At 50.1% G+C, this 14,324-nt stretch overlaps 1 protein-coding gene across 1 annotated transcript in view; it reads left to right on the top strand.

The window, feature by feature from the left end:
- The first annotated feature begins 6,428 nt into the window (after positions 1-6,428).
- SLC18A2 (solute carrier family 18 member A2) overlaps positions 6,429-14,324 on the top strand; it is a 36,802-nt gene continuing 28,906 nt past the window's right edge. The window contains exons 1-3 of the mRNA XM_036106547.2: positions 6,429-6,546; positions 6,949-7,084; positions 8,351-8,702. Coding sequence (XP_035962440.1) covers positions 6,964-7,084; positions 8,351-8,702 — 473 coding nt within the window. The 5' untranslated portion in view covers positions 6,429-6,546; positions 6,949-6,963. The remainder of the gene's footprint in view (positions 6,547-6,948; positions 7,085-8,350; positions 8,703-14,324) is intronic.

Here is a 14,324-nt window from a genome sequence, read left to right as displayed (position 1 = left end):
TTGCAGTATGCAGAAGAACTCAGAAACGAATGGAAATGAAATGCATTTGTTCCCAATCGTAGCCTCATTATTTACGTGTAGGCTCAGCAACCGATAGAGCTGGCTTCAAAGAAAAAAACCCCAAAAACCAACCAACCAACAAACCAAACAACCCTTTAACTGAATGTGACGGATCCTGGCTGAGACCTTCCATGAGCACCGGAAAAGAATAAAGTCAGCTGTGGTTCCGGGTAAATAAATACCAATTAAGCCAACGTGGTTGTTGGTATTGTTTTGATCTTGTATACGTCTGCTGGGTCTTTGGGTCTAGGTGCTCTATCAGTTGCGAGAAAGAGGTGTTAAATCCCTCAGTTAGGATTGTGAAATTGTCTTTTTTCTTCCTGTCTGGCTTTGTTCCATATGTTTTGAAGTTCTCTTATGGTGTACATACACACTGTGATGATGATGATGTTTTTCTACTGCACTGATCACTTTTGTCATGATTAGAGTTCCTTCTTTATATCTCTGTTTAAAGTTTGGTTTGGGAATCCACACGACCTGACGGTAATACAGGTACTCCAAGCTTCTGTGCTTGCGGTTTGCCTGGTATATTTTTCCCACCCGTTGACTTCCAACCCATCTGTGTCTTTATATTTAAAGAATGTCTCTTACGGGCAGCGTAGGGTTCAGACTATTTTTTTTTTTAATCCATCCTAACAATTTCTGTCTTTTAAATGTAGTGTCCATTACCGCTGAAAGTAATTTGGGGTCTAGTTGGATTTCATCTATCATTTTATTCATTCCTCATTGTTTTTGCTCATCTGTTCCTCCTTTCCCCTCCTTTTAAAATGATTTGAATACTTTATAGAATTCCGTTCAATTTTAATTTTCCTGTTTAGCTATTCTCCTTCGAATTATTTTTTACAGTGGTGTCCCTACGGATTACAATATACATCCTTAATTTTTTACAGTCCATTTACAGGTAACAATCTACCACCACACGTAAAACATAGAAGTCTGGTCACTTTATAGCCTCATAACCACCTCATCCTTTACTTATTATTGTTATAAGTAATACATCTGCACATGTCACGAATCCATCAAAAGAGCAATATACTTTTGTTTGACAGTGTTATATTTTTAAAGAGTTAAAGGTTTGTAAAGGGAAAAGGTAAAAAAAGAGAAAAAAAACAAAACATCTGAGTCTGTTGCAGTTAGCCAGGTATTTATTTACCTTTTCTGAAGCTCTTCATTCTTTCCTGAGGATCTGAGTTTCCATCGGCTGTCATTCCCCCTCAGTCGGGCTTGAGACACAGCACAGCCCTGCCCGTCCCTGGGAGATGCAATCCACGTGTGGCCCACGTGCTCAATACGGCCACCTCTGCATGGAAAGCCTTTGTCCCTTCCAGGCAATCACGGCTGACGGCCCCTTTGGAAAGGAGCCCCTTGTACAGAGAGCTGATCGTCTGTCTCGGTTCTGTGCACACTATGGTCATTGGTCTTTGCAAGGCCCATTTCTTGGTTTATTTCTACGTCTTTCCACTTTCCCACCTCATCCCGGATTCCCCCTCCTGGGCCCCTCCTCCTACAAAGGCATCCAGGTCTGTGTACTCAATACATAGCCTTGGACAGGAATGAAGCCCCAACATAGGCAGGGGTGCTCTGTGTACTTTTAATGAACTAACATGCAATCACGCCCTAGAACTTGCTCTTCTCTGCCCTGCCCCACCTCCTTTCCTCCTTCATCACTGTGAAATCTGCGCAGACACGCGGGTAATCCGACGTGCCGCCTCTCACGGCTCCAGGGGGCTCCTCCTCATTTCGCTCCTTTGTTCCCCAGGGATGGAAACCGGGCTTGCCTGCAGCTGCCCACCACTGCCGAGGACACTGCAATGTCTCTGCCTGTTCTGGCCCCCTTAGGGATTTGGGGAGAGAGGGCTGGATCAGAGGGTGCCTGTTGACTTCATCCCCCCAAGCAGTCCTGATTGCTCTCCAGAAAGGCTGCACCAGTCCCCCCACCCCACCCCAAGGTAAGGAACCCCATTTCCTTACATCTTCACCAACAAATGGCATTTACCCAACTTCCTAACTGTTGCCAGGCCGATGGGGGTCGCACTATTTCTCACGGTCTTTGATCGGCATGTCTCTCATCACTAGTGTGCCCGAGTGTCTCCTCAAGAGCTTGGCAGCCCTCTGGGCTTCCCTTCATGTGACCTGCCTGCTCCACCCTGTGCCTGGCTCTCCAGGGGGTACGCCGGCCCCTTTCACCCCCCCGCCCCGTGTTGCCTAGTACATCAGGTTTTAAGGTCAGAACCATTGTCTCTTCAGGGCGCCTTTGTTCATTTCTGCTCTGAACACTATTTGCATTTCATAGTTCAATGCCCAGGAGCTAAGTCTGTTTTCCTTAATTCCAAGTTCCCTCATAGGCGAGGCCCTGAGAATTTTCCCCACAGACCACCTACGCCTTCCAGGTACTCAGCACATTCACTTTTCCAATGCCAGGGAACACGTCTTAAAATTTTGATGTCATTTTGTTTTCATTCCAATATAGTTAATAGGGTTATATTTAGTTTCAGGTGAACAATATAGTGATTCAGCACTTCCATACATCACCTGGTGCTCGTCACGAGTGCCCTCCTTAATCCCCAGCACCTGTTTCCCCCCCACTCTGGTCACCAGCAGCGTGTTCTCTATAGTGAAGTGTCTGTTTCTTGGTTTGCCTCTCTTTTCTCCCCGTTTGCTCATTTGTTTTGTTTCTTAAATTCCACATCTGAGTGAAATCATATGGTATTTGTCTTTCTCTGACTGACATATTGCTTTGCATAGTTATACTCTCTAGCTCCATCCATGTCGGTGCAGAATGGCAAGAGCTCATTCTTTTTTACGGCTGAATAATATTCCGTTATATACATACACCACATCTTCTTTATCTATTCGTCTATCCACGGACACTTGGGCTGCTTCCACAGTCTGGCTATAGTAAAGAATGCTGCTACAAACATAGGGGTGCATGTATCCCTTTGAATTAATGCTTTATTTATTTTGGGGGTAAATACCCCATAGGGTGATTCCTGGATCGTAGGGTAGTTCTATTGTTAACTTTTTGAGGGACTTCCATGTCGTTTTCGACAGTGGCTGCACCAGTGTGCTTTCCCACCAACAGTGCAAGAGGGTCCTTTTCCTCCACACTCTCGCCAATACGTGTTTCTTGTGTTCTTGATTTTAACCATTCTGCCAGGTGTGAGGTGATACCTCGTTGTAGTTTTGATTTGCATTTCCCTGATGATGAGTGATGTTGAGCATCTTTTCACGTGCCTGCTTCCAATGCCAGACAACATTTTATGAGCATGAACATCTGCAAGCATCATCTCCCTGAATCCCCATAACAACTCTGGGAGGGGGCCTTTTATCATGCTTGAGTGACAGACGTGAAAGAAGGCACAAAGGAGTTTAGTAAATGCCCAGAGTCGTATCACTTGTAAAAGTGACCCAGTCAGGATGCTATCTACAGCTGAGATTCCGTCTAGTTTATCTCAAATAATGCCGATTTCAAATAGCTGCTATGTTCTAAGCAGCTCCCTATCATTCATGCCTTCTCATTCCTAAATATTGAAATTTACTGAAAAAAGTCAACCCTGGTGGTACCTTTGTACCTTCCCAGTCCCTGGTGTTTGAAAGGGTGGGGGCAGGTGGAGGCAGGGGGCTTGGTGGCTGAGCTCAGCCGTCTGAGTTCCCAGGGAACTATCTATCCCCAGTGTTCATACTCCTTACAGGCATTTAATGAGCACTGACTGTGTTTGGCAATCTTGGTGATGAGCAAAAAGAGTGTCCTTTGTCCTGATACTTGGAGAGACAGAGATAATTGCTTACACTCATGGGAATATCATTCTTCATGGAGAGACAAGTTCTGGAGGAAGTAACGGTTCCATGAGGGTTTAAAAGAGAAGGCCCTGTCTGATACTGGAGGTGGGGTCCACGAAAGGATGGCTTCTCATAAGAAGTGACGTTAGGGCTGATAAAGAAGAATGAGAAGGAGATAACTAGGAGAAGAAGGGGAAGATCTTCTCAGGCAGAGGGAATAGTGCAAAGGCCCTGAGGCAGAGAAACATTGAGAGGAACCAGGGTGGCTGAAGGGGAAGGCAGGGGCTAAATGGGATAAGAGAAGGTTGTGGATCCCCAAAGACCCAGACCAGACTGGGCTTCCCAGGCTGGATCTTCAACCTGGAATGCCAGCACACTGGGTATATATGAAGGCTTCTCAAGCCATGGGAGACTCTCGATTTACACATGTCCTCTATTTTAAAAATGATCTGGCTGAGATGGACCCGGGTAGAGACATGAGGTTGCTCCTTTACCACCTCCCCTTTCAATAATCTCCTGTCTCCCACTGGTCAGAGAAGACGCTCACCTCTCATCCAACCTGATTCTTACCACCTTACTGTGTTATATCATCCTGAGGCATAAAAACACCCAGAGGCAATGTTAGTGCCTGTTTTTGCCAAAAAATCCTCCCCCCATCCATCTCATTCAGTCATGCACTTCTAATACAGTTTTTCTTATTATGTTTAATAATTATCAAAATTCATATGTGTATGATGCCTTTATCATTTATATGCTACTAATGATTGTTATAACAACACAATCATAAAGGGAGTTTTAAAATTCACCTGTATGGTGCTGCTACCAGAATGTGTAGGCACCCCAAGAACAGTGATTTCGCCTGCTTCGACCATTCCTGTCTCCCCAGCATCAGCCATCATGCCTGGCACATAGTAAGCACTCAATAAATCCTTATCGGGTGAATGAATGGTGGACGAGCCAAGCTCTCACTTTGCGCAGGGCACTGTGTTAAGGGATTCCCACTTCATCTTCACTACAACCCTGTAGTCATTCCAATTAGTATCCCCATGTCAGAGATGGGGAAACTAAGGCACAGAGAGGCTACGTAATTTGCCCAGGGTCACCTACCAAGGAAGTAGCAGAATGGGACCCAGGCATCCTGACCAGAACCCTTAACCATGACCCGTCTCTGCCCAAGGGAGCATGGGGCAGAGTCTGTCTTTGGGTTCTGAAACTCCAGGCACGTTGGGGCACTCCCCGAGTGTGATACCCGCCACAGCCTTCTCCACGACTCCCTGCCATCTACTCTCTCCTCCTAAGTGGTTTTCCTTCTCTCCGTGTTTAATATTTCAGTTGACACATCCTGGGACATCCGGAGTCCCCATCTTACTGACCTACTTACTTATCCAGCCATCTTTCTCACACATCAGGGGCAGCATGGGGGTGTATGGAAGGAAGGAGGTGAGAGAGTGGGGAGCACCACGCATGCCCCTCTGCTGCAAGCAGCCTCCAGCTGACAATAGGCCAATATTAATAAAACAAGGCTGGGCTCCATGGCTAGGAGACTGCAGCGGGGTTACATTTATTCTATGTGGCTTTCCAAGAAACTAGCTCCGGTTCCTTCCACCCCCCAGAAGAGTCTCCAAAGCTCCAGTTGTGTCAGGACATCTGTTTGTTTCTGTTCTGCTTATAAAACGGAGGGACTTGGAAATCAAAGGTGCCCTTTGATTTCATAAGAAACCCAGGTCTCTTAATTCCTGGCGCTGCTGCTGGACAAGCCCTTACCCCTTGGGAGTGAGGATTACAGCTCCTGATCACCTACAAACAGGCCTGTCTTAACCAGGCCCACGCCCCCAACTTGGCCTAGCACAAAGAGTAGAGGACTACAGCATACAGGGTCTGGACCAGCTGCCTCCCCAGTCCTTTTACTAAGATGCCAGGTACCTACCTGGTCTCTAGTGTCCCCTGTCCAGGGTGACATACTCCTGCTGGCCCCAGAGGCCCAGGCCCCTGCTCCTACTTTCTGAGTCCTAGGCTCCCAGGGCTGGGGTCTTCACATCCCCTCTCTCACTGGGGGGTGACACACAGAGGTGTCCCCTTTCCCCCTGTTTCCCCATCCCAACCTGAGGGGACCCAAGGACCTGCCCATCAAAGACTCCAAGTGGCACCCTGCATCATGCTGGGGGGGGGAGGGGAGGAATGGTGGGGGTGCTGAGTGGCTTCCCCTGGAAAGAGATCTGTCCCTGTCTCCCAACACCCTATGACCCCTTTCCCTGGCACTCTCATCCAGTAGCCTTCATGTCCTCACGGCCAGTCTCAGGGGCGGTGAGGCTCAAAGAGCAGCTGCAGCCCCTACCTGGGGCCAGGCGAAAGGACTAATCCCGGACTCTTCCTCTTGGCCCTGACCTTAACCCCAGGACCCTTGACCTCTCGCTCTGGGGCCCCTGACTTCTTCCCTCGGCGCCCCAGCCGCGTCCCCCGGGCGGCTTGGGATGGGGCACCGTCGGGTCCGGACGGAGAGCCGGGGAGGCCGGCGCAGGTCTGGGGAGAGGGGGTGCTGAGGCCGGGATGGAAGGTGGCGCCCTCCCGCCCCCGCCGGCCGTGACGTCAGAGCCGGACCGGGTAAAGTGAGCGGCGGCGGCGGCGGGGCGCTGGGGTGGAGGCTGCGACCCGGCGCGGACGGACGGAGCCCACGGTGTAGGGCAGGCGGCCGCAGGCGACCCCGAGGTAACGGGGGAAGTGGGAGGAGACGGCGCGGGGACAGCGGGCTCGGGCGGGGAGCGGGGAAGAACGCCAGCGCCGCGCGTGGGTCTCCGGGGTGGCCGGGGCGCCGGACGCACGGGGCGCGGGGTCCCGCGGCGCCTTCCGAGCGCTCGGTGGGAGGAGGGGGACCTCGGGGGCGGCGGAGAGCGGGACGCAACCCCGCGGGCCCCAGCTTCGGGCCCCGACGGCGCTCGCGGGCGGCACGGAGCCGGAGCGCAGGTGAGCCGAGGGTGGGACGCCGGGGCCCGGCCCGTGCGCGCGGCTGCCGGACCTCTCCTCCTGCCCGGGCGGGGGCCGAGCGTTGCGGGTGCGGGGAGCCCCCCCCCCCGGCCCGCCGCCGCCCCTCACCGCGCGCCGCGCCCGCAGCCCAGCCGCCGAGCCATGGCCCTGAGCGAGCTGGCGCTGCTCCGCTGGCTGCGGGAGAGCCGCCACTCGCGGAAGCTCATCCTGTTCATCGTGTTCCTGGCGCTGCTGCTGGACAACATGCTGCTCACCGTCGTGGGTACGTACGGACCGGGCGGCCCCCCGGCCCGGGGACCCCTTCCCCGGGTACCTTCCTCCCCCGCCCCCTCCGCGCCTGAGCGCGCTCCGGGAAAGTTGGAGAACACATTTTGCAAAAACCTCTCCTTCCCCCTTCTTCCGTCCAGCCCCCATCCCCATCCCCAGGTCTGCCGCACTGGGCTAGTTGCAGTCGCGTTTTGTGGCTTCGTTTTCCTGGTGCTCAGGTCAAAAAATGTGACCTCTGTTAAGAACCAGAACTTGTGTTTCCTCCTGATAATTTCCTGCTTCCCCCTGCCTACTTTGACCGCGATGAAAAAGATTTCTACTAAGAACCAGCAATTCCCCAGGGTTCAAAATAATGTTACAATAATTATTATGCCAACCAGCAAGGGGGGTTAACAATTCGGCTTCACACTTAAAGGAACAAGTCAACATCCCTCCCTGCAAAAAAGGAAGTGACATGTAAATATATTGTTATCAATGCATGGCTGGAGATGGAAAGGTTTCAGGATCTTTTCAAGAGCAATTTAAACAGTGTTGGTTTTAGTCTTTTCCCTATAATGGATTTTTGAAAAACAATTAAAACCCAGGTCTCTTAATTAGCCCCATTAATAGCAGCATTTGGTATGCTTTTCCTTAATGTCTAAATTTCTAATGAATATATTTTTTAATTCGGATTCTGAGGGGTGGGTTATGCCCCTCCTCTCCATTTGCGGGTTCTCACCTCCAGGATTACCAGAGTATTGGGGCTCATCCGAGTTCAATAACAAGGACCTCACTTCTCCTTTGTGTTGAATGCTCTGTTGTCACACACATGCCCAGAGCTGGCTATTACATCAGTTTTTCTTTATAGAAGTCTCAGGAATTTTTACATTTTCCAGGTTGTATGAAAAATTGTGGACTCCCACTCAAGTAATAGAAAGATGAAGTGGGCCTGTTGCAGAATTTCCAAATTATTACTTCCTGTGGCTTTATCTTCCCCTAAGACACATAATGAAATTTCAATTTCTATTTCTTGGATTCATTCACTGCAAGGTCTCTCTGAGCCTCTCTCTGAGGAGCTCTCGTTGACCCCAGGTCAGCCCTGAACAGACTTCAGACCCCATTTTGCTTTCCTAACCTATTCCTGGGAGGGAACCCTGTAAATGAGCAACCCCACAGAGGCCCAGAACCCCAGGCAGGTCCCTTCTGCACAAAGCAGACGGACCTCTCGCAGCCTCCTGGGGCTCAGCGTCCTCGAAGATTCCATCTATGTTGTTGTCCGCAGTCCCGATCATCCCGAGCTACTTGTATAGCATTAATCATGAGAAGAACACCACCGAAATCCAGACCGCCAAGCCAGGGCTCACAGCCTCTACCTCAGACAGCTTCCAGAGCATCTTCTCTTATTATGACAACACCACCATAGTCACGGGGAACAGCACCCAAGCCCTTCGCGGGGGGTTGCTGCCGCCAGCCACCACACAGCGCGCGGTGACGAACACCTCCACGGGGCCTTCTGACTGTCCCAGTGAGGACAAGGACCTCCTGAATGAGAACGTGCAAGTTGGCCTGCTCTTTGCCTCTAAAGCTACCGTCCAGCTCCTCACCAACCCCTTCGTAGGAATGCTGACCAACAGGTAGGTTCTGTTATTTTGGCCAAGGAGGGTTTTTTTGGTTGTTTTTTTAAAAAGGTTTTATTTATTTGAGAGAGAGTGAAAGAGTGCACGTGAGCACGTGTAGGGAGGAGCAGAGGGGGACCTGGGAGAAAGAATCTGAAGCCGACTCCACACTGAGTGCGGAGCCCCACACGGGGCTCGATCCCGCGACCCTGAGTTCATGACCTGAGCCCAAACCAAGAGCCGGAGGCTTAACTAACTGAACCTCCCAGGCGACCCTGGCCAAGGGGTTTCATATTTCTATTGTTCCCAGGTTATTTCTCCCTGGGATTCTGTTTCTTGTTCATTCATCAGAAGGTGGAAAACCAGTGGTGGGTGAGCTGGGGGAGAACCCCGATCTCCTCCTTTTGTTTCTTTCCTAAATCGCGATTTTGCATTTGTTCAGCCTTTCTGTTGCCCCCTCTATTGCTTAGGAAGTAAGACACTACTGAAAGAGAAGAAAGGGGCCCTCCCCAAGTGGGAGAACTCTGATTCTGTCTAAATGCCAGATTTCATTAGTGCATTTGTCAGACTCGCCCTTGGGCAGCAAGAAGTCTGCAGCCGCATGGCATCGTCATTGGATTCGGTGTGTCACACAGCTTTGCCTTGTCTTCTACCTCGGGTCACCCACTTCCCTAAAGAGAGCCAGGGTGGTTTGCTTTCCAGCTGGCGGGGTGAAGCCTCAAGATGGCAGTGGGGGGCGGGGGGTGTGGGGACTGTGGAGAAAGACCAGTGGTCCTGCCTCATCGATGGAATTTTAGCGGACGCTGAGGCCATGGGCAGTGTAAGCGGCTCCCTGGCCAGTTACTGAGCTGGGTCCACGTGCACAAAGAGAAAAGTGAGGCTGTTTTCTGGATAAGTCACACCGGCCAACAATGCCCCAGATGATGCCCCAAGCTAGCTTTATGTTAATCTGGATGTTCTGGATGTGTTTTTTTTTTTTTTTTTTCTGGACCCCCCCTCCTAATTTTGAATAATTGTTCCCATCTCTACTGTCAATGGCTATCTGGCTAGTATTCTACGGCTGAGGTGGCCCAGCTCTGCCTGGTGCGTCAGGGCCTCAACGCGGAGGCCGGGAGGCTGGCTGAGAAAAGAGAGAGGCAGCCCCTACCGGCGTCAGCTGCAAAGAGGGGGAGCTGGTACAGTGCGTGGGGGGTGCGGATAGCCATACACACACCGTGGCCCTCAGGCAGAAAAGTGGTAGAGAGGGGAGTGCCCGGAGTCCTACTTGTGAGACAGGCGCAGACACAGGGGCGGAGACCAAGATTACAGCTGGAAAGGAGGCCATGGGGCTGGGGGGGCTTATTCCTCTGAATAAGGAAGGCAGGGCAAGCAGGACGGGCCAGGGCAAGGCTGGAAGAGGCCCCAGGTGCCAGGCCGGGAGAGGAGGGGGGTTTTGTTGGAGTGAGGGGGCACTTGGGAGCCACTAGATGTTCCAAAGCCAAGTTGAAGAGTCCAGGAGCCAAGCACAATTTTCAGTAGGTCAGCCTGGCACCCTGTGTAGTCTGGGAGCAGGGATATCTTTACGTTCACCCAGGTTTTGGCCTGTGGTAGGGGGAGCAGGCCCAGCTACGTTACTTGCAGGGCCCTTTGTTCAAATATTATTGAGCATTTCAAGAATGTAACAATAGATTATTAAAGCAAGCACAGGGTCCTCCTGAGAGTGGGGCTGGCTCTGGGGCAGAGAAGAGGAGGTCTGTTGAGTGGGGGGCCCCGGGGTGGTGGCAGAGGCTCAGAGGTGGATCTGGCCTTCCCACCCCCCCACCCCCCCACCAGGCAGGCCTGAGACGCACATACAGGTTTCTGGTCACGTACCCGTGGCCACTTGGATGGAAGCACGTTTTAAACGTTTGCACTCTGACTCTCTGGACTGGGTAGCGGTGTCCCTGAATAAATTTTTAAAAATCCCAAGCCCTGTCCAGCACCGCCCTCCCCCCACCGTCCGTGTCAAGCAATATTACGAAGCTGCCAGGTTAAAATATGCTGAGCAAATGAGCCTCGCAAGGACGGGCTGACTGGGAGCCCACCTCGAAGCACAGTTATCAAGGTGCCATTTGGAGGTTTCGCTCTTTTTCAGCGAGGAAACCAAATAGCCGTCGAAGGGTTGTTTTTCTCTGCCTCTAAGAGTGCCTCTTAAAATGCATCTGGTGTAATTACAGAAAACGTCTCCGGGTTTTGTATTCTGAGAAAGCAAACAGCTCGAAGGCTATATGAGGAAAATTGAAGACATTACTGTAATAATGCCTCGCCAATCACTGGGGCACGAATCGTCCTAGCTGAGGAGTGCAATACAGCACTCAGAAACTCGGCCGAAATGGTGTGAGCGTCCCAATCTTCCAAATGCAAATGGCAAATGAAAAGCTTTTTTTAAAAAAATCCCATTCTTGTTTTTAATGCTTTGCTTACACCATGGGGAAGAAGCTTGTTTAAAGCCGGTGAGACCTTTTCCCCTATTAAATACTCCAAAGGCTTTGATATTGTAGCCACTCAAGGCTCCTGTTTGGGGCTCAAAAGAAAAAAAAGTCTTCCAAGAGAAACCTAATTTTGTTCTGTGACCTGTGAAATTCGGTCTCTTCTTGTGATGAGTTAATCCACTTTGCAGTTTAGAGCAAAATTGTAATCCCTGACGGGTTCCCCCAGCAAATTTCAAAAGCGTATCTATTGCTGCCTTGTAATATGGAAATGCAAACAAGTTGTAACATGGATATAGCGCGAACTCTGTTGTCCCTCCAAAATGATCCTGATTTTTGTATATTCAATATTTTCCAAGCCTGCTAGACATGAATTTTGAGGATTTGCGGCGTTTCTGAGCACCCCACAGCTCTGCTCAGAGACGTGATATATTCCACTTTCCTTTCCAGGACTTTCCCTTGTGAGCCCCTGCAGTTAGTCTTTTGATGTAATTTGTGCCAATTGCATCCTCAATTACGAACAAGATGTGTGACTCACATTTTCAGCGTCGTAAACAAGTGTGTTTAAAACAGCATTTTGCAGTTGGTTAATACGTTTCTGATTAAAGAAAGAGTGGTTAAAAGCATGGAGCATCAGAGCTGAAAGAGACTTTAGCAAGGGCTTTGGGGCCGGTCCTGCCATTTTATAGGCAAAGGAGTTTGTCACTCAGGAAGAGAAATCGTCCGCCCCGGGGCAGCGGCAGGGCTAGAGCCAGTGACCAGACTCTGTCTGGGTGTCTTCCTCCTTTCCTGTTCTTTCCACCTGCTTCGTGATTTATAGTTTTTACAATTCACTACTCAGAATCAACAGCGCAGGTCAGAACCTGTCCTCCTTGCATCTGTTTGGGCTCTAATTGTACCAGGCTGAGCTAGTGAAAGTGAAAGCCCAAACAGTGAGTTGCTGATTGCTATTTTTTTTTTTTTTTTGAGATCTATTTATTAGCGAGCATGTGCACAGGAGCTGGGGGAGGAGTAGAGGGAGAGAGAATCTCCAGCAGATTCCCTTTCGAGCACAGAGCCGGACCTGGGACTTGATCTCATGACCTGAGCTGAAATCAAGAGTCAGACACTTAACCAACAGAGCCACCCAGGTGCCCCCCGATTGCTATCTTTTAATCATCGGGTAGGGAGTTTAGAAGAAAACCTGTGTGGTTTTTTTGGACATGGACCCTCCCTTACCTCCCCAGCTCTGGAAAAATATCTTTCTCTTGCTCTTGGTGTGATCTGGCCCTGCTTGCTTCTGACAGTGGGGAAAAGAAAGGCCTCCTACATCCCCCGAAACTGGGGAAGCTACGGAGAGGCTGGTTGGAGCCCCTCCTTTCTAGAGCCTTTTGCTGTAAGTGGGACCCACTCATCACATGCGTCATGTCATGGCTCGGACCCTCCTATTCATGGTCAAGGTGCTGCTGCCTGAGTGGCTCTTACGGGTGGATGATCCTAGAGGCGGGCTGCCGGTCTGTTTTTTTAAATATTGGATAAGTGCTCTCCTTCCAAACCCTGAGATAAAAAATGACAATGCCTGAGAAATGTTTAATTGCCCATTGCGCTGCTAATATATAAGTTTTATTCCTGTTTGATTTCATCTTCAGATGCTACATTTTTACTGGAAAACAGATGCCCAGAGAGGGAGCGAAGGACTTTTGATTTTGGCAAGAGCGGTGCTCGCGTATCCAGCAGCACACTTTCCAAAGCCCGCGGGTGCCTTGATTTTTATCTTTGAGGCTCATGAGACTTCTAATTCCAGTTGATTCATCTCACGATTGCAGCTGTGCATCAAAGGGAGGGGGTAGAAGGAATTCGACTAGCAGCATCTGTTACCATCTACCCCCATGAGTGAATTTGAGGCATATGTAGACCTAACGGGAATGTTCCAGGCAGACAAACACTGCAAAAGCACCTTTCTGTTTCTCTCCATAAATCAGGTTAAGAACGTGGCATCATGGTCTTCGCTTGCTCACTCTGGGGCTTCCGCAGTTCTTGCATCTTGAGAACCAAGAGCTGTTCCAGATGCACTGGATGGCTGGGGAAAGAGTTAACTCGGGGTGCTTGGGGGACAGCTCCCTCGGCTTCCTCCTTCGCTCGTGGTTGGCGGCTCCCTGGTCTGCTTTTTATCAAGCCAGCATCAGTGGCTTAATATATTTCCATAGTTACCTTGTATATTTGAAAGCCCGTTATTTGTCCTCACAAATCTTAGCCTACATCTGAATGACAAGAAGGAAGCCGCAGGGCATGGAGTCTCTACAGAATGCGCGGTGGTAATTTTTTTTCCTTCGCTTCAGCCAGTTGGTCTGAAGTAGGCTCTGTGGGAATAAGCAGTGACCTTTTCATTTCTTCCGAGGACAGGGAAACCAGCTCTTCTGGAAAGGGATCTCCCGTCCTAGATGTTGTTAGGATGGTGTGACGCAGTCTTTGCCCCTGAACTGGAGAGAAGCTGGCAGTTGAATGGGGCGTTTCCCGCGGGAGCCAAGCCCCCACTTGAGCTGTGTGGCAGGGACAGGGGTCACCCCCACCCACAAGAGTATGAAGTCCACGGCTCGCGTAACTCCCTGCGTGCATCTGATAGCTGAACAAGACAGACCTAAGGACTAAACCTAAGAATTTTGTTTTGTCTATGAAATGAGGGACAGTCAACTCCCTAGTAGTACGTTTTGGCAAACGTTAGGCGTCATCCATTACTGATCTCTCTTACTGCACCACCTTTCAGAAGATCATCGAAAAGGGAGATGCCTCCTCTTGTCTCATCTGATGATCGTTTGTACCCTTCCGGACCCCCTACTTTGTGTCAGGCAGAGGGAGCCTGACTTTCAACAGCCCTGAGAATGGGGCGTGCATTGGTCTCTATGGCAAAGATAAGCTAGTTCTATTAAAGAAAAAAGTACTGATTTTCAGTGATGATTTAGGGACTGTGGAGTTTCTCCACTGGTGTGTAGGTATATATAATGAGCACCACTTTTATTGCTTTGTACTTTTTTTCCTGGGGATTCAATATATGACTTTTAGTCTTATTTCAATTGGATTAACTGCTCCCTGATGCTCTACAGAGGACGACCGTGGGCTGGGATGACGCATAAGGGAATGGTAATGGGATATTTTGCTAAAGGTTTGCTCTATCAGATCTAGCTCTGCTTAGCACTGAGATGAGAGGCTGACTCAG

This window comes from Halichoerus grypus, chromosome 7 (assembly GCF_964656455.1).
Source record: "Halichoerus grypus chromosome 7, mHalGry1.hap1.1, whole genome shotgun sequence".
In the NCBI taxonomy this organism is placed as follows: Eukaryota; Metazoa; Chordata; class Mammalia; order Carnivora; family Phocidae; genus Halichoerus; species Halichoerus grypus.
The sequence above is the reverse complement of the archived record's forward strand: the minus strand, read 5'-3'. Positions and strand labels throughout refer to the sequence as shown.